A 20469-nucleotide genomic window follows, 5' to 3' on the forward strand; every position below is an offset into this window, starting at 1 on the left:
GGTTCCCAGAGTGGGGTTCGGGGACCCCCTAGGGGTCCTTGAGGGAGTTCCAGGGGGTCCCCAGCTGAACCAAATGGACCCTTATGGGTCTGTAACTCTGAGAGTGTACAAATGTAACCATTCGTACACATTGATTTTACAATATAAATTAGGGTCTCAGAGAGAGAAATGCCATTAAATGCATGTCAAACTGGGGGCCCTTGAAATTAAACGGGTTGGGAATCACTGCTCTTCAAATGGGGGTCTGCGGGATAATTATTGTCAATTTGGAGGACATGAAAAGGTCTGGGAACCACTGCTGTAGGCAGGCAAAAGAAAACAGATAGATTATGCAACTTACTTTACGCTTGACAAATTTGTCCCAGTAGTTGTTGGGGAAGGAGCTGTTGAAAAAAATAATAAATAATTTTAGAATATTCTTCAGTAGGAGATAAAACTGTAGCCTCACAAAGCCAGCCAGAATCTCACAAGCTTGAGGGTTGGCTTTGAAAGGCTCCAAAAAAGGAAGCTATTTTTGAAAATTGCTGACTCAGAGTCACGGCTCTCAAGGGAATTTTCCTTGTCACTGAATATTTGCACATAATTGTGCAAATTGTGCAAATCTTAGGCAGTGGTGGGAAAAGTACTCACATTCTTTACTTAAAAGTAGCAATGCCGCAATGTAGAAATACTTTGTTACAAGTAGATGTCTGGAATTCAAAATTTACTTGAGTAAAAGTACAAACGTATTTGTATTGAAATATACCAAAGTACTCATTATGCAAAATGTCACATTCTAAGTTTTCAAATGTATACAAATCTTTTGAAATTAGCAGATCTACAAGCTCACATACGTCGCATCACAACGCATTGTGAGCTTTTTTGTAATAATATTTTGTAATAATAATCAAAATCTACAAAGTAAGTATAGTACCGGTAACTAAAGTTTTCAAATCATTCTAGTGGAGTAAAAGTACAACATTTGAGTAGAAGTAAAAGTACAGAAAATTGGAAACTAAAACTAAAACAAAACATGTTACTTAATGATGTAAATTGATGTTAGGCATTTCACAAGTCAATCATGCACACCTTTTTGTTTGTTTTCTACTGCATATACACTATCGCTTGTTTGTACTGTAGATCAGTGGTTCTCAAAGTTCTCAAACGTCCTCAGGGGCCCTTTTTTATTATATTTTTTTAGAAAATATTAGATTTTTTTTTTTTTTACATAAATCTTCTATTATGGGGGTCAAAATACACATCACTTTGGTGCTCATTCACTTTTAAAAGTTTGAGAACCACTAGACATAGACGGACCGGAAAGCGAGGGAAGGACATGCAACAGTGGTCTCTAGCTGGGGAAGATCTTTGCTGTGCTTAATCAGGTCAGCTAATGGCAGGCAGACAGACTCACGGAGTATTGATGACCAGTCTGTCCCATTGTCCCTTGATGTCATCGTCCGACGGCTGCTCTGTGATGTAGAGGCCATCGAACTCCAGCTTCCTGGCGATCTCCTTCTCTCGCTTGAACACCACCAAGGGCACCTGGAGCACACCACACATGGAACTCAGAGATTGATATCGTCTGACCGCGGCAATTCACCAACCTCTTGAAGTATCTGTGTGTGTGTGTGTGTGTGTGTGTGTGTGTGTGTGTGTGTGTGCGCGCACACGCACGCACACATGCACGCATTTGTGCTGTCTTCCATCCTTGCTGCCGTGAATGAAACGTCATGCAAATTAGTTTGTAGTAACATTCTTTTTTTTCTCCTTTTTTTGAAATAGCAAAGAGAGCAAGAGAGACTCGGAGTAGAGTCGCTGCTTCTTCGCCTGGAAAGGAGACAGCTTTGGTTTTATATTTTATATACATTTTTATACATTTATATGTATTGTACATACATTTTATTTAATATATATCTTTTGTATATTTTTCGTAACACTTTTTAACACAAAGTGCCGGGATTCCTTCAAAATAGAAGCTCGGGGTGCCTGGAAGATATGGCCACTTTTAGTCTGTAAAGCCCCCCCTTCCATTCCGGAAAAAGAACGGAGACATATTTTTGCTTGCTTACCTTTCTCTCGTTTCAATATTATCGCTTGATCATCGCTCGCGTTCATATTTTGAACGAGAGGCAGGTGAGAAGTCAGAAATGAAGAGCTTAGTATATCCATCTGATCAAAACCATGGAGAGCGCCCTAGATTAGGAGATGTGAGGAATTCTTTCTGCAGCGGTAAACTAGGAAGTAAACGGAACTGAACGAAGAGCGAAGAGTATGGTGGCCTTGGAGGCCAACTCAAAATAAAAAATTGAGAATATTCTTCTCTCGTTTGATATCATTAAAAATGCGCCTATAGGACTTACACGTCCTTTGGATCCGTCGGTTGGATGACGTGCCTAGCACTGCCCACATGTCGTACGGTCTGAACCAGTTAAACATGTACCTTCAGGTAGTAGTATCCCACCACGCACAGGAAGGAGATGACGGTGTGCAGGATGGCGAGGAAGCGCAGCGTGGGCGCCATGTAGCCCGTGCTCTCCTGCAGGATGAAGTACTCCATGGCAGCCTCCTCTTCCTCCCCCGCCACCGGCCCCCCGCCTCCGCTCCACGGGTCCTCCTCGTCAGAGTCGTCGCCTGTCACCTGTGTGAAGGACAGAGACATTACTCTTAAATGTTACATCCGGGAGGGGGAAAGTGTCCTAACGTGTGGAAGGAGCCCCTCCACACGCTGTGTGGAAGGAGCCCCCCCACACGCACACTAGTGCCGTTTCCTTTAGTGATAATTGTTCCTGCTGTTCTACATAAAGCCAACCAGGAAATCACAGCTTGAGGCCTTAACCTTTTCCTTTTATAAAATATCCGAGAACATTTTATGGAAGATGCTTCAGAATCAGAACATATTGCTAGAACTGTGAACAGAACACTTTCAAATGCTAATGCTAATCTTAAAACAATAACCACAAATAGCCTACAAGCTCTCAATGGGTCACAGACGCTGTGCATTGAGAGCTTGTAGATAGCTACAGTATAGGCTATTTCCGCTGCGCAACAAGCCAGCATGTCTTCTATGGAATCCAAATGACTGAAGTCAGTCGTGGCGACAAAGTTAAAGCCATGATTCAATCGATTAGTGTATAAAATAATCGTCCATTAATCGTAATCGAGGCAAAGGTTTAAATAATCGGGATATTGATCTGAAGTTATATCACAAACAGCCCTATACCCTGAACAGTCATTTATAGTCAATACTCCCCCCCCATACACATCACCACACTCCCAACTTACAAACGAAATGCACCCTAAAGGTCCTTTCAAATGGGCAGTGACGCAGGTGTTGTAGCTAAGCCAGGACCTTCTAGCTTAGCTAGAAGTTCCTGGGTTCGATGCCCGTTGGGGACGCTGTGGGCGTGTTCTCTCCTCCAAGTCATCAGTGGCCATATACCCGAGGTGGGGTTAGCAAAATGGCCTTTCTGTGTGGAGTTTGCATGTTCTCCCCGTGTCCCATAGGGTAAATACCCTCACAAAAATCATGCAGTAATCCTGGTCTCTAAACTACCTCCCCCTGGTCAGCCGGGGCGCCTGATGGAGGGGAAAGGAACTGGTTTGTAATAACGTGTTCCTTCCACGTGCTACGTATGGCTGGGGAAACGCCCCCCCTGTCAGGTGAAAAGAAGCAGCTTGGACTCCTCATGCATAGAAGGAAGCATGAGGTCAGTCCGCTGCCCTCCCCAGGTAGGCAGAGGAAGTGTAGCGCCCAGGATTACACAGAAGAACGAGCACGCGTGTACAAAACGCAGGCCTCTCAATGAAAATGAATTGCTGCCCATCTGAAAGGACCATAACCCTGTACGACTAATAACCCTTCTGTGTAAATGATGTACATAACTTAGTGTTTTAATATTTTACAATCAAAAGTTTGCATTGTAAACTCACCGAGTTAAATTCCTTCAATGTGCAAATATACTAAGCGAAATACAGAATTCTGATGTACCAAATTAGAGCCAATTGAATGCTTAGACTTACCTTGTAGAACAGAAGAATGAAGTTGATGGCAAAGGCAACAAACAAGGCCAGGAAGCGGAGATTGTAGAAGTTTCTTGCCAGGTAGTTCTGTGAGGATAATATTAGATTTTTTACAATGAAATGAAAATCATTAATACGTGAGTAATATGAAAACTACATATTTATTAGTAGTAAGTCACATTAATAATTTTCAATTTTTCAAGATATATAAAAAAAATGTTTTTTATTGTAGTCATGTCTGATCTACAGTATACCAGTGGTTCTCAACCTTTTCAGGCCACACACACACACACACACACACACACACACACACACACACACACACACACACACGGAATTTACATTTAGTTTGACTCGGTTCCACAGATACATATTGTGAAAATAGCCGCCAATCTACAAGCTCACAATGCCATGCGTGTGAGCTTGTAGATGAACCATTTTCACAATCTTTGCGTCTTCCTTATATTATAATGACAATTTGGCCAACGTTTGAGCAGTATTTTATAGTATAGTTTGTTGACTACCTTTGATGCATTTAATGGTTTCATTTCATTTATTTTTCAGGTATTAGAAGAAGTCTTTAAATGATCACTTTACAGTCACACAGGTTGTGAACCAGCGGTCTATAATAAAACAAAGGTTATGTTCCATCTCCCAAAGTAGGTGGTAAAAGTGTACAGACCAGCATCTTGGTCTGGTAGATCTCCAGGCCAGCGAAGAAGCTGGCCATGAAGGCCTCCGGGGGCTCTTTCTTCAGCCCCGGCCTCTTCTTGGGCGCTCTCCTCTCCTCCGCTGCGTGCTCTGGGGGAGGTTCCTCTCGGCTCTTGTCCTGGTCTTTCTTCTCTCCATCCTCTGAGCTGAACCAACAACAACATCCAGTGGTGGGAAAAACTACTCATACTTTGTACTTAAAAAGTAAACAAGTGTAATGCTTTATTGGGTCGTCCACTCACAGTTAACAGTCTTTGTATTGAGTTAATACATATTTCAATCAATCAATCAAAGTACATTTTGATAACCAGACTTTTACTTTGCATTATTGATCTACATTGCATTATTGATCTCACTCATCCCATGGCCTAGGGAAGAGAGATCAATAATTGCATTGATACTTTCTTTAAAAAATTAAGAAAATAGTACTTTTTTCACACCATGTCAAAGAAGTAGGTACAGTACTGTATCAGCTTGCAATAACAATCAGTTGAATGTTGTCTCACTGATCACTTACTCTGCTTTCTCTGACTCAGATTTGTGCTCTCCATTGGTGGCTCCCCTCTTTGCAGCTTCCTGTAGGCAGACAGGTAATACTGTTATATCAAGTAATCACCTGAGATAAATACATATAAAACATCTAATCATCAAAAGGTAACAACAAATGTCATAATGATGACTTTTAATAATTTATAATGACAATACAGTATGTCCTATGGAAGTGGTTCCCGGGGTCCCCAAATTATTTAATTATTTTGGGGGGAGGCCCAAATGATTAGCTTAATATGCAAAACTGTATACAGGCTATCTGCACATTTTTCAAATAGCCAAATTGTCAAATATTACGTAAGAAAGAAGCAAACGTGAAAATAAATGAAAGGTGAACTACTTTCAATGCAGTAGCTAAGTTAAATGTATCATTTGAAAGGAAACCTATCTATCAATCTATCATAATTTGTTGCTGTTGGGAGGAAACCGCTTAACTCAATTATTGAGGTTTTTGAAATATTGAACCAATGAAAAGTATTAAAAAGCGCTTTGGACAAAACCTCTTAACTCCATTGGACCCTCAACTGTCTGGTAAGGCAGCTAACTCCACCCCCCCTCTCATGCAAGTAATTGACAATATATATCACAACACCAACTTTGATGAGGAAGTATTGCATTGTTTTAAAAACATATGGTTTTATTAATTTCCTGAAAAAATGAACATTTTGGAGGTAGGTGGTTTCTTCCCGACAACAGAGATGGGCTCCATTTTCGTCACCGCTAATCCCCATATCCCTAAACTTCTTCGCCTTTTTTTCTTTTTACTATTTTGAAGATCATTTTTGAATAGTTCCAACTAGCCAATCTACATTGACACGTTGTGAGCTTGTAGACTGGCCATTTTAACTATTAAAAAATGTTTTGCAAAATAATTTAAAAAAAAAAGGAAAAGAAGTTTAGGGATAAGGGGTTTAGCAGTGACGAAAATGGAGCCCTATAGTGGTTTGCCCCATGGGCTGAGGACGTGGGCATGCCCACTGTACCTGTGCCTTCTTCTGCTTGACAGCCATGGCTATGGACGGCGGGCCTCCCACCACCACCTCCGCCACGTCGCCCAGGCCCGGCTCCATGCCGTGCTTGCCCTCCCTCTTGGGCTGGATGTTGAGCAGCTCGGCCATCAGGTCCGCCTCCGTGGCACCGTCCCCCCCCGGGTGGGCCATCATCTGGCCCATCATCTCCCCCGACAGGGCGGACGCCTCGCTCACCTCCAGTGGTGGGAACAAAAGTACTCACATTTTTTACTTGCTGACTTACTTACTTACTTTAATGTCTAAAAACCGTCGCCACGCATTCTGAGCTTGTAGATCGGCTATTTTCAAACGGCCGAAATTGTAGATAGTGCTGAAGTGGTTACTGTATGTTTTGTAATAATAATCTACAAAGTATAACTGCTGTAGTAAGTACGTTTTCAAATTATTATAGTGGAGTGCAAGTACAATGTTTGCCTCTGAGATGTAGTGGAGTAGAAGTGAAAGTATTGGAAATTGGAAATACTCAAGTAAAGTGAGTGCAGTACTTATAATTACATGCACTTAGTTACTTTCAACCGCTGCTCACCTCCAGACGCTCCGCCTCCAGCACGTCCCCATGGATGCCGAACTGCGTGGGGTCCGGCATGTTGCCCAGGATGTCTGTGACCTTCATGTTCTTGGCACCCTCGACGAGCCCCCCGCCGAACAAGGTGGTCCACAGGACGTGGAAGAAGCCCCACACCAGGCCGTGCAGGGTGTGGAAGAGGCCCGTGAAGATCACCCAGAAGAAGGAGAAGAAGCCTCGCACCATCTCCCTGGCGCTCATCTTCCGGAACCTCTTGTAGTGCCGCCGTGCGCTCCTGAGGGTGAACTGCTGGCGGAGGTCCGCCAGGCTCTTCCTCATGGAGACACAGGCGAGGGTGAACGCCGACGAGGCCTCCAGGGTCGCCGCCTCCTCCTCCTGCTCCTCCTCCTGCTCCTCCTCCGCCGCTCTCTGGCCATCCTCCTCGTCCTCCTCCTCCAGGCGCTCCACCGGGTCCGTCTCAGAGATCAGGGAGGCCAGTTGCATCTCGAAGATGGTGTCCTCACAGAAGTTCACAAAGAGCTCCATCTTCTCGCTCTCGCCGCCTTCGTTGACCACGTCGAAGATGAACTGCCGCTTGGACTCCTTGACCTGAGGCTTCTCCCACTGCGTGCGGCTCGACTCGCTGATCTCGAAGTAGACGCGCTCGATGCGCTTGGCTCCGCCCATGATCTCGATGCGACCCAGGTAAGGCTCGAAGTAGCTGAGGACGCTCCCGGCCAAGTCGAGGAAAGTCGACAGCCGGCTGTCGTGAGGCATGTGTTCCGAGAGGTTTGTGAGCAAAACGGCGACATTGAACCCGATGTCCTTGGCCGGCTCGTGGAACCGCTCCACAAACTCCTCGTAGTTGAACATGTCGTTCTCGTCGGCCTCGGCACACGAGAGGAGAAATTCGATCTCGGACTGAGAATACTGCTTCTGGTTCTCCATGGACTTCTGGAAGTCCTTCTTGGAGATGACCCCCTTGCTGTCGGGGTCGTACTCCTTGAACTTGTCGGAGGTGGTCAGGTCCTTCAGCTTGAGGAACATGTCGAAGAACTTGAGGATCATCTCCACGTTGCTGGAGGACTCCACCAAGGTGTCCACCATCTGTTTGCCAATGGTGCCGTTGACAACATTCCCTGTGAAGACAGGAGGAACAGAACAAGGTTACGGAAGCCGAGGCAAGATATTATGTGTATGCAAGCAGCAGTAGAGGATAATTTATATACCACTGGTTCTCACAGTGGGTCCCTGGGAGTCCCTTGAGGGGGTTTCAGGGTGTCCCCAGCCAAATGATAGATCATTAGGATTAGGAACCAAATGGACCCTTATGTGCCTGTAACTCTGCTGAGGGTGTAAAATGGAACCAAATGAACCCAAATTAAACCGTAAGGGTATAATAAATTAACAACAAATTAACAACAACTTTACAGTGTAGATTGGGGTCCCAGTGATGAAAAAATTACATCAAAGTGGGGGTCCGTGCCGTGGCCTAATGCATATAAAACTGAGGGTCCTTGAAATTAAAAAAGGTTGAGAGTCACTGCTCTACAGCCACGCAGTAATATTCTTCACCTATGATGGTGGTGGTGATCCCTGTCAAATTGTGCGGGTACGTACATAAATGGGCTAATCATGGGTGTATCAACTTGGGGGTCCCTGACATGAAAATGTTTGAGAACCACTCTAAGACACATAGCAAACACATCTGTGCAATAGCTGGTCATGAAAAAAAAACCTAGGCACACTACAGTAATACTGCTCCAGTGACTCGGCAGAAATCAAACCTTCCAGAAGTGAGAGCATCATGACTATCATGTCCTTCTGCAAGTCCAGGAGCTCCTTCAACAGCTCAATCTGACTGGAGTCCTGTGGGGAGAAGAGAAAACACTAATATAAGGTTCTGGTTGTTTCTATACAGTACGACGGACCCGGCTTCACACAAGAAAAGATAAGTTCTGAGAATTTAATTTGGGCCCTTGTAGCTGCTCAAGAGGTACTACTGTGCCCGAGTTCTGGGAACCCTCATAGCATTTCAAAAATAGTCAAACTGGCTGGTGTACGATTGCGACGCATTGTGAGCTATGACTAAATAGTCAATATTATGTTGAAAATGTGGTCAAAAAGAAAAACGAACCTAGGTACGAACTAGTGGACAAGAGATCCAGTCGAAATCATAATGACTAATATGCCTGAGAGGCATCGTTTGTGGGAGCTCTTCAAGGCCACTTCAGAGTGGCCCTGCGGGCTCCGCGATGGGCCCCCCTCCTCCTACACCTGTGTGTGTTATCTCCATACATAATGCTATTTCACCGTCCTGAAGCAGATGGCCTGGCTCACACTGACACATTTAGTGTCTCCTCCACCGTGTGGCCGTTGAGCGGGCCAACAATCTAAAGTGGGATTTGATGAGCTCAATTCTATAAGGCCCTCGCACCCACCTGTCCCCTCGGTCATTTGATGAGCTCAATTCTATAAGGCCCTCGTACCCACCTGTCCCCTCGGTCATTTCCAGCTCCCACAATCACCCCCATGCCCTTTTCAGATGGCACTGAAATAATATTATCAGGGGGATGGACAGGTTGCACACATCCTTATTGGTAATAAGAGGCAATATTGGTTAGGAGAAAAGTCATGCATCTTCTACGTAGTTCAGTGGTTCTCAAAGTGGGGTCCGGGTACCCCAGAGGGTCCTTGGGGGAGGGGGGTTCAAGGGGTCAGTTTAAGCACTTTATACAGATATTTGACAATAGCCGGAGCACAACATTGCGCTGTGAGCTCCTGAGAAAACGTGAATATGTTTATATATTTTTGCAAACAACACACATCTTGTCAGATGGGGGCGCCTGTGGCTAAATACATATTAATTTGGGGGGTCCTCCTTGGCTTTAACCCATTCTGACCGGGCACCCATTTTGGTGTTGGCATCATGTTATGCTTTAGCTATTGAAAAATAGCAGATCTACAAGCTCATATCGCGCCACCGAGTGGCGCGATACGAGCTTGTAGGTCTGCTATTTTTGAAAAATTCGAAGAACGACTGACATTTTTTTAATCTGATCTCAGGTCAGAATGGGTTAATCAGACCAGTGTGTGTCCCGTGGAAACCTCGTATGAATCTGATCTCAGGTCAGAATGGGTTAAAAAAAGTTTGAGAAGCACTGTTCTAGTTTAGAGAATGGTGAGGCGGTGTCATGATATTGAACTGTCCTTGGTTCATCCCTGATCTTAGGGAGACCTCTAGTGGTTATGGATGTTCATGCAAGGCACAGTTCAACCCTAGTTAAGACCTGATGCTGAATACCATATTGCTGAGCTTGTAGATCCACTATTTTCTTTATTATGCAAATCTTTGAATAATATTATTCTATATATTATATAAAAATATATAATATCTATAAAAGTTTTAAAACAAACATTTTTAACTCAAAGCTTTGCTTCTGGGGAACATATAGCAACATGGACATTTGTCATAATATGCCAAATGAAGAAGGCTTTACAGAGGCGGCCCAACAATTACCTGAGACAGCTTCATCTGCATGTTCGCAAACACATGCAGGAAGCCCACCACTGCATCCCACAGCCGGCTGTGAGCCAAACTCTGCTGGTTACCAATGCATGGACCCTGCAGCAGTGAAACACAGCAAACAATAAGACTAGTGGTTACCAATGCATGGACCCTGCAGCAGTGAAACACAGCAAGCAATAAGAATTGTATTGCAAGCCAGACCCCAAATAATTGGCAAAACAATAAGATTTTCTTAATAATACGGTATAACAGTAATATAAAAAGGTGCTGTTAAAAGAAAAGTAGTTTTCGTTGTATACTGATAATAAATGGGATAACTCGATTGACATGCTCTTAGAATGCATGCGGCGGGTCCACCCATCCGACCACTTAACACACCGTTTGGCTGCATTGGGGATTTTCATTTTTTGGGCCCTGATCCAGAGAAGGTGGAAAAGCGCTGAAGCAGATAAAGCTATAGGGCAGAGCTCAGAGCCGTAAAGTCACTGTGACATGTTTATAATGGCGTTCCGCTGAGGCAGCACTGCAGCAAAGTGCATCACATTTTACTGCTCAGAGGATTGTCTAGTAGCTAACCACTTACGCTATATATTTAGTTGACCGGAAACGCCCCACGGGTACTATGCTCCCTCCCCCCCCCCCCCCCCCTCCCCCAATACACAGAACTTCTTAGTCAAAAACCGCCGATCTACAGGATGGCACGGTGGCACCGTCGGTAGTGCTGTCGCCTCACAGCTAGAAGGTCCTGGGTTCGATTCCCGCTGGGGAGGCTGTGGGTGCTGTGGGCGTGTCCTCTACTCCACGTCATCAGTGCGCCATACCCGAGGCGGGCTTGGCGAAAGGGCCTTTCTGTGTGGAGTTTGCATGTTCTCCCCGTGTCCCCTAGAGTCGGTACCCTCACAAAAACATGCAGTAATCCTGGTCTCTAAACCGCGCGCCTGATGGAGGGGAAAGGAACTGGTTGGAATAACGTGTTCCCTCCACGCACTACGTCCAGCCAGGGAAACTCCCCCCTGTCAGGAAAAGAAGCAGCTTGGACTCCTCATGCATAGAAGGAAGCATGAGGTCAGTCCGCTGCCCCCTCAGGTTGGCAGAGGAAGTGTAGTGGCCAAGATTACATTAAATAAGTGACACTGGGTGAAAAAATGGGTTACAAAATCGCGGGATAAAGACAATCGCAGAATGTTTTGATGATTGTGATGTTTTGCCGGCTAAATCAATTCCTTTACTGTATGAGCCTCAGTGTACCGTACCTGTATATACTCTGTTAGAGAGTTGAAGATCTGCTTGGCCACAGCCAGGGCTTTAGAGAAGTTCCTCTGTCCTGCTTCATCCATGACATCCTTACCGGAGTAGTACCAGTAGAAATCACTGATGGATTCCTGGGAGAAGCATTGATTGGTTGATTCATCGATTGAATACTTTGCAAAAAGCACAGCTAAAAGGTACAGCTAAACAACAATGCTAAAAGAACTGAGGGCTTGTTTACACTGTGGTAAACGGAACAGAACGACATGGCAGCCCAACGGCATCAATGTTAAAATATTTAATCTTTTTACTGTTCCGTGCCGTCCAGCAGGTTTTGCCGTTTGCCGTTTACCGCTTGCCTGATTCCATGTGAATGCAGCATAAGGATGTTACACTGTAGAATTGGCATCCCAGAGATAAAAATTGGGCCTGGGGCCAAAATACATACAGTATCAAACTAGGGGGCCCTTGTTGACATTAAAAAGTTGACAATAATTGGCATACAGTATATACAGTATACACACAACAACATCTCACCTGGAGTCTGAGGAGGTAGTCCACAGTGCTGATGATGATATTGACCGTGGTCGTGTTCCCTGTCTGAGTCCTCAGGAAGTTCTGGAAGTCTGAGAACGGGAACCAATTTGGGAAACAATGAGTTGGCCACGTGAGACAGACACTCTGACTCTGTACAGCTTTTGACCTTATTGTTGCTTAGTAACAGTAGTATAGCAGCTAAGTAGTATAGCCTTAGAGCAATCTGAAAAGTTTATATAAAAAAATATTTGAACTGGGGACCCTGACTAGAGTTCACAATGGGCCTGAAAATTAAGGCCGGCCCGAGGCTCGGCCCGACCCGAACAATTACCATACTTTTAGGATTGAAAACCCAACAAACACGAGAATCCTACCATACTGTACTTAGACGAGTAAAACCAGACTACAACTAAAACTACACTACAACTAAAACATTACAGATGACTAAAATAGGACTGAAACTAAATGGAATTATATTCAAAAGACTATGGCTATGACAGCACTGGGTCCACCTACCGTTGTTGTGTCCTTCACACAGTAGCTGCAGAAACCTAAAGAGATCTCTAGTAAACTCATCATTCTGCAGCACCTTGGACCCTGCAGGCAATAGAAGACCACATTGACCACCGGTCCCCAACCTTTGGTTTCTTCTCACAGAGTTTAAGAGTCATCATAAACCCAACATTCCAACATCAGGCACCACGCATAACATCTCTGTCGGGTGGAAACCTCATATGGACCAAAACTGTGACTTTTCTGGATTAAAATTCGGGGGGAAAATATATCAAAAGTAGCAGATCTGCAAGCTCAGAATGCGACGAGAAGCTAGTATGATCAAGTAGGCCGTTGATTTAGGAGAAAGAAAAACACCAAATAGAAAAAAGATTCTGCACGACGGCAACGAGAAGGAGCAGTGTCCACAGAAAGATGTTTTTGTTTGTTTGTTTTTGAGCGACGGAGTGGAGCGCTTTGGATATCACGTCCAGAGAGCACTATCTCTAAACTGAGCAAGGCGCCTCTCCAACCGTCCTCTTCCAAAAGTTTACAAATATTTTTTGCGAGAGGCGCGCAGAGTGCTTGGGCCAAACATCGGTGGGAAGAGGAGCACTCAAGCCCATATTTAACCATATAAATATAAATGCATGGCAGAAAGGGTATTTAACCATAGAAATGCATGGCAGAATGTATATATTTCAATCGCGATGCGATGAAAAATCTGAAATCAGATCCGAACCTCGGATTTCTGATCAGCACAACGGACAGCAGCATAATGTTCGAGTAAAGAGCCATAGAAGTTCCTAATGATAACAGTAGTCTACGCATGCGTGAGCACGCTTGTGCGTGTGAGGGTGAGCAAGGCGTTGCCTAGCAACCGGCTCAGGGCAAAAACTTGTTTTTTAGCGGTGCCGTTTCAGATCCATATAAAGCGTTATAAAACGTCAATCGCAGACAGCAGATGGCTATTAAAATACGTATACGTCAACAGCAGACAATGTGTTTTAACCATAGAAAGAGTCATCTTCAGACAGAAAGGGTCATTCACCATAGAAATGCATGGCAGAAAGACGTTGGCAACTAAGGAGGAGAAGAAAAAACACTTTCTGTGGAGACGCCCCCCTAACTGCTACTTCTTCACCGTGGCTTGCATAACTGCTACTCGTTCATAACTGGGCTTTGTGCAAGCGCCATTAAACTGCGTGCACAACTACTGCTTGCCCAGACACGACACAGTGCATCACGTCCAAAATGACAGCAGGGCATTATCGATAAAGAGGAATAAAAACACTTTCACATGGGCAAAGCTTTGCTGTGTCCAGTAAACAAAGCTTTGTGTGAGGGTTTTTATTTCTTAGAACACGACTTTCTTCCAAAGACTGGCACTGGTTAGTACCATCGACATTTAAGAGACAAGACAAGGTCCCACGCAAACAACAAGTATTAACGTTCTTTAACGGAAGGAGCTAGAAAGAAACAGAGGCTGTCAGTTCACTTTGGGGCAGCTGGACTATGGATTCAACTAACGTTCCGGATGGGAGAGGAGCATGCATGTGTTCTCTCCAGTCCAGAGCATTAGAGAGGGTGATATCGCATTCAAGACAAGGGGGGGAGAGAGAGAGAGAGAGAGAGAGAGAGAGAGAGAGAGGAAGGAGCAGGGTTAGGATGGGGAGCAGAGGGAATTGCATGAATTTGCACTCAGGATTGTGGCATTGCGTATAAGAATGAGTAGTATCTAAACCATGTATTTACCCCGCTCACTCACGTTGACTGCGACCGATGAGTTAAAAACATGACCAGAAGGAAAACAAACAAAAAACAAAAAGCAGACATAAGCAAAGGAGAAGACATTGAGTTTCAATCAGAAGAAATATAGGAACAAGAGACAGGTAGCTCTACGGTTCAGTATAGATGCATATAATTATATTACTATAATAATTCTAGGTTCCAGAAACATCACTGTATGTGGCACACTGACATGCGTTTAACAGGTACACATACTCTGCTCGTTAAGCAGTTGGCTAAGCAGCTGTTTCGACTGGAGGAGAGAACGCTACAGCACCAACAGTCACCATCACTTATGCCTGGGTTTATGAGGTGAGAATGAGCTGGAATATGCATGGCGTCACTGTCGGGCAGAAACCTTGTATCTCCACATTTCATTGTTTGTTTTAATACTGTGCCGTACAGTAGGCCTACAGTGTAGCACAACAGTAGTTAAAATAGCCTATCAAGGTCTCAATGTATCGCAATGCAAGCAGGCCCAGACTGGCCGTTTGACATACCGGGCATATGCCTGTTTGCCTGACCAATAATTGGTCCCCAAAAAATTTAATAAATAAATACTGTATATATATGCTGTGTGTGTGTATTATTATTATTAAAAAAAAATTAGGACCATTACTTTTAACCATTATTATTAATAATAATAGCAATTATTAGTGTGACAATTAATCATCAACATAGATGTGTAATCGTGAGATTCGTGACAGCCCTACCCCTTTAATAATATTTACTGAACGGTTTCGGACATGCAAGGTTTCAGCATGAAAGTGATGATGGGCGGAGCGTTATCTGCATACTGTATGCAGTGAGTGCACCCCATGGGATCACACCGTATGCAGTGAGTGCACCCCATGGGATCACACCGTATGCAGTGAGTGCACCCCATGGGATCACACCGTATGCAGTGAGTGCACCCCATGGGATCACACCGTATGCAGTGAGTGCACCCCATGGGATCACACCGTATGCAGTGAGTGCACCCCATGGGATCACACCGTATGCAGTGAGTGCACCCCATGGGATCACACCGTATGCAGTGAGTGCACCCCATGGGATCACACCGTATGCAGTGAGTGCACCCCATGGGATCACACCGTATGCAGTGAGTGCACCCCATGGGATCACACCGTATGCAGTGAGTGCACCCCATGGGATCACACCGTATGCAGTGAGTGCACCCCATGGGATCACACCGTATGCAGTGCACCCTCGTCATCATGTGGACATAGCTGCGAGTCAGTGTTCATTTTGTCGACTGAAACTGTGACGACAGATGTTCGTCGACTACCTTTTTTCACTGACAAAAATGAAAACAAATCTATGACGCTGAAACTATGACTACATATACTGACAATTCCGTCAACAAATAAAAACGAGACTGAAATGTTAGGGAGGGAAGTAGTGGATTAGCGATCTAGTAGAACTAAGACAAGTCCTTGTCACTCTCCGACAATAGCTGTTGCAAGATCTGCTATTTTCGGCATAAATCAGGCATTTCAACGCCATCCCGGCCGGCCAAAATACATTTCAGTCAACTAAATCAACTGCAGATTTAGTCGACTAAAATCTTATGGTATTTAGTCAACTAAAACTAGACTATAAAACTAAAACATTTTGGATGACTGAAATGTGACTAAAACTAAATGGAATTTTAGGACTACCGATACATAAGAATTTGCTCTCAAAATCAACACTGCTGCGAGTGTGTCTTCTTTGGTTTGGTTTTGCAGCGACAGACATGGCCTGGACAGGACAGGACAGGACAGGACAGGACAGGACAGGAAAGGACAGGACAGGACAGACACACTTGGGATGACCAGCATGATGGACAATGCACACACTGGCTTACTGTAGCACATGATTCTCAACCTTTTTCATTTCACGGACCCCCAGTGTGATATGCAGCATACGGCTATGCACAGACCCCCGTTTCATACAAATCTATCTGTGGGCGCCCAATTTAAGGTAATTAAGGGATTTGTATTTTAATATGTATTTCATTATTGTTGAAGTAAGATGTTAAATAGATTTATATTATGATGGATCAAATCAAGTCTTTATACCTTTTTTCGTTTCGACCCAAAGAATATCACTTCAACTCAGAGAGTTGCAGACCCATAGGTGGTCCCCGGACCTGAACCAGTATCTCAACCGGTATCTCAGGTTGTGACCCCACGCATATATATATATATATATATCATCATATTATAACAAGCAGATCTGCAGATGTACTTGTAGATCGCCTATGACCACAATTGTTGCCTCTTTCTTATGTTATTTGACAATTTATTTGAGAGTTTGTTGATTCATTTTGATGCAGTAATCAATTTTACTTTTCTTTCTTTCTTTTTAAAAAGGTCTTAAAAGTCCTTAACTCTATTACCGCCGAGGTCGCCTTTTGAAGCCTTCTGGTTCAAACGCCCTCCGTGCCGAGATCGCCTTTTGACACCATAAATTGATTATGGTTCACAACTGTGTTCAGTAACGTGCTTATAACACTCTGGTTCGGGTGCGATAGAAAACCGTGAACATTTCCGCTGGTTTATGCCGTCTATGGGAACGCAGTTTTTTAGAATCATAATATCTCGGATTCTTCTTTTTGGATCAAAACAAGCATGATTTGCGGTTACAAAATGTATGTTTTGGGTGAATTAAATAACATTCGCAGGACCTATAATTCACTTCCTGCTTCTCGGTTTCCGCGTGAAAGGGACCTTCATACAGAATTAACTACTGGCGGTCCTGGAGGACACAATTCAGGTCCCGACCCACAGGTTGAGAAGCAGTGCTGTAGTACACCACGACAACGTGACGCACGGGGACATACAGTACAGGTTACAGTACAGTACATGTGACATACAGTAGAGTGCATGGTACATACAGTAGAGTGCATGGGACAAGGCTTACTCTTTATGGTAGGGGTGTCATCATCATCATCATCATCATCATCAATTTCAAAGTAATTTTACTCAAGTTAGCATTTCCCATCAGCCTGTACATCTCAGAGACAAATGTACTTTGTACTCCACTACATTTATTTGACAGCTTTAGTGACTAGTTGCTTTTTACAAGATTTAAACTAATATGTTGAATTATTAATGATACAAAATTATCTTCTCCATTTTTCAAAAATAGCAGATCTATAAGCTACAGTAACAAGGTGAGCTTGTACTGTAGATCGGGCATTTTGAATGTGCTTACTTATTTTTTTACATTGTGGTATTGCTACTTTTACTTAAGAGTACTTCTTCCACCACTGGCTGTGGGCAAATGTCCCTATAGACCCTATTAGAATGTGTTCATCTCCATTTGATCTTCAATCTTAATCAATAAACACTCACATTAGCGATCACAACAGTGCGCTCAATCACAACAGAGCGGTTAAGTTGCCAGAGCCTTGCAGATGAGACTATATCTATCACGGCACACACAAGACAACTCTATTCCTCTTTATATCTAAAGAGCCCAGAGAACAAAACGGGGACAATTGATCGGTGGTGTTCAAGTGGGCTGTCCTCGTCACTTACCTGAGCCTTCTTCTGTCACCATGCCCAGACCCTCAGCTTTGTTCTGCCTTTCGAATGCATTTAAATCCAGGACACTGACAGAGAGGACACACACAGGGCATCGTGTCACCTGAGTGTATGTTTGATGCTGTGTCTACTGAAATTAGGGATGGGGCGATAGGAACATTACATGTCACGATTAGGCATGTCCCAGTCACGTTATTTGATTTTGAGTATCTGCCGATACCGATTTTTCCAGATCTTATAATAATATTTTTATAGAACACTTATGCCATATCACAAGAGTACAATATCCAAAATTACAGACAATATCCAGTCTAATATCATGATATGGATATACTGTAATATTGATACTAGGGATGTCCCGATCACGTTTTATTTATTTTTTCACTTTTTTGTTTATTCAAGATCCAGGGTATACAGTAAATCAAAAGACATATGTGACACACCCATATGAAACATATAAAATATAACAAAATATTGTGAGTCCGTATACGAAATATTGTGGTAGCATAAAATAAAGATAAGAAAATAAAATAAAAAGTTGCATAGTCCTATGCTAACATGGAAGCGATACAAACCACATAACCTGAATCAAGTTTTAAAACAAAAACAAGACAAACGTACGACAAGACAAGACAAGACAAGACAAGACAAGACAAGACAAGACAAGACAACATGGCATGGTCATTGGTCACCCAAAACATTATAGACGTGGTAGTGCATCCACACATGGTTCCTAATAATAAATATACTGAACAACCCAGCTGCGTCGGGAATCTACAGTAGCATGCTCAAATCCAGGATTAATGATCACGTTTTATTTTGCTCCCGATCCGATTCCCATCATTTGAAAATTATTTGATCGACCCAGATTTCCGATCAGTGATCGTATCGGGACAAACCTAGTCACAATTATTGTGGCAAAGATAATAAAGATAATTAACGATATTATCACGATATAAAACATGAATACCACTTTTGTCAAAAAATTGCAGATTGCAGAAAATTGCAGATCTACAAGATCTACGCGTTCTGGGGTGAAAAAGGAGCGCACCTTAACAGGTCCGTTTTAAGTGCTGAATTTGCAGCTCAACAAATGCTAATTTGAATCGGAGGACAATTTCACAATACATTAACATCTCTGTGCTGTGATTATTGTGAGCGTTTCTTTATCACGGTAAACGGTAATATCAGTTATGGTCCCAGCAATAACTGCATTTACTGGACAGTAGGTTTATTAGCTGCTTGCCGGTCCCCTCCCTCCATTACCTGCACGACATCATCAGGCCTGACAGACTCCTGAAGAAACCAACGTCTCTCTTCTCCTTCAGATAATCCAGCATTTTCTGCACAGAATACAAACATAGAGCGTTTAGTAAATGTAATGAAAACCATTGAGTATGTACAGTAGAACCAAGAGATCATGTACCCACACTTTCTGTCTTCTTTCCCGATACCGATTCAGATGAGTACAGATCCATAACTAGTGTGTAATAATAAAACATAAAGAACAATCTAGGACAGTGTTTCTCAAAGTTGAGTCCAGATACTGTACTGTACACCATATCTACTGTAAACAGTAGTAGTGCAACTGAAGCACTCAAAATATTACAGTAAATTACATATCATGTGGTGATAAATGACGTGGTATCGGAATGGCATAGACTCGTCGATACCAGAATTCTAGGCAGTATGGGCTGCTTTATCGGTCATCTCTCTCTCTTCCACCAACCACAGTGTAGTGTAGTATATACCTGCTGGACCACTATGTTCCCCCCGTTGAGAATGGAGATGCCCAGTTTCAGGGTGAAGGTCACCATTGGACCGAGTCGACCTGAAGACACAAGAAAAGCAACGCAATGTTGGTGTGATTCCGTGGACTTTTGGCTGGCAGCGATGCTAAAGAATGTCTAGGATATATTATACTGTAGGGCTGCAACTATCAATAATGTTCTTAGTGATTTGTCAATCGATTACTTCTTCGATTTATTAACCCATTTTGACCTGAGATCAGATTCTAAAAATGTCTTCTACATCCTGACAGTTTTCTGAAAAAGCTATGTTTCTGTCAGTCGTTCTTCTATTTTTCAAAAATAGCAGATCTACAAGCTCATAGCGCTCCACCGAGTGGCACGCTATGAGCTTGTAGATCTGCTATTTTTCAATAGCTAAAGCATAACATAATGCTAACACCAAAAGGGGTTCCTGCCCAAAATGGTTAATAATCATCAAGAACCATGATATATACAGTATTGTTTTTTTGGCAATTTGTTTTATTTCCCCTGGGGGAATATTTTTGAAAAACCTTCTCTTCTGGGGGTCCCCTAGCACAATTTTTGTCAGATGTGGGTCTGCGGCCAAATACATTATCATTTTAGGGGCCCTTGGCACGAAAACATTTGACAAGCTGACATTGAGCTGCCGTACCCTTGCTGGCGCTGATCATCTGCAGTGACATCTCTGCAGCTCCACGGTCATGCAGTCTGGCCTGCTGGTAGAGGGTCTTCTGTTTCTCCATCTCCTTTTCCTATATGCAGTGGTGGAAAG

At 43.5% G+C, this 20469-nt stretch overlaps 1 protein-coding gene across 1 annotated transcript in view; it reads right to left on the reverse strand.

Moving 5' to 3' along the window:
* LOC308329721 (ryanodine receptor 3) overlaps positions 1 to 20469 on the reverse strand; it is a gene marked incomplete at its 5' end in the record, with an annotated part of 233978 nt that overhangs the window by 15328 nt on the left and 198181 nt on the right. Inside the window, 17 exons of the mRNA XM_080784219.1 lie at positions 341 to 383; positions 1394 to 1524; positions 2423 to 2620; positions 4003 to 4089; positions 4685 to 4859; positions 5231 to 5289; positions 6246 to 6467; positions 6820 to 7937; positions 8586 to 8667; positions 10319 to 10423; positions 11581 to 11709; positions 12113 to 12201; positions 12629 to 12709; positions 17920 to 17993; positions 19192 to 19268; positions 19677 to 19756; positions 20350 to 20449. Coding sequence (XP_080640345.1) covers positions 341 to 383; positions 1394 to 1524; positions 2423 to 2620; positions 4003 to 4089; positions 4685 to 4859; positions 5231 to 5289; positions 6246 to 6467; positions 6820 to 7937; positions 8586 to 8667; positions 10319 to 10423; positions 11581 to 11709; positions 12113 to 12201; positions 12629 to 12709; positions 17920 to 17993; positions 19192 to 19268; positions 19677 to 19756; positions 20350 to 20449 — 2850 coding nt within the window. The remainder of the gene's footprint in view (positions 1 to 340; positions 384 to 1393; positions 1525 to 2422; positions 2621 to 4002; positions 4090 to 4684; positions 4860 to 5230; positions 5290 to 6245; positions 6468 to 6819; positions 7938 to 8585; positions 8668 to 10318; positions 10424 to 11580; positions 11710 to 12112; positions 12202 to 12628; positions 12710 to 17919; positions 17994 to 19191; positions 19269 to 19676; positions 19757 to 20349; positions 20450 to 20469) is intronic.

The sequence above is a fragment of the Protomyctophum bolini genome (genome assembly GCF_963924005.1).
Source record: "Protomyctophum bolini genome assembly, chromosome: 15".
In the NCBI taxonomy this organism is placed as follows: domain Eukaryota; kingdom Metazoa; phylum Chordata; class Actinopteri; order Myctophiformes; family Myctophidae; genus Protomyctophum; species Protomyctophum bolini.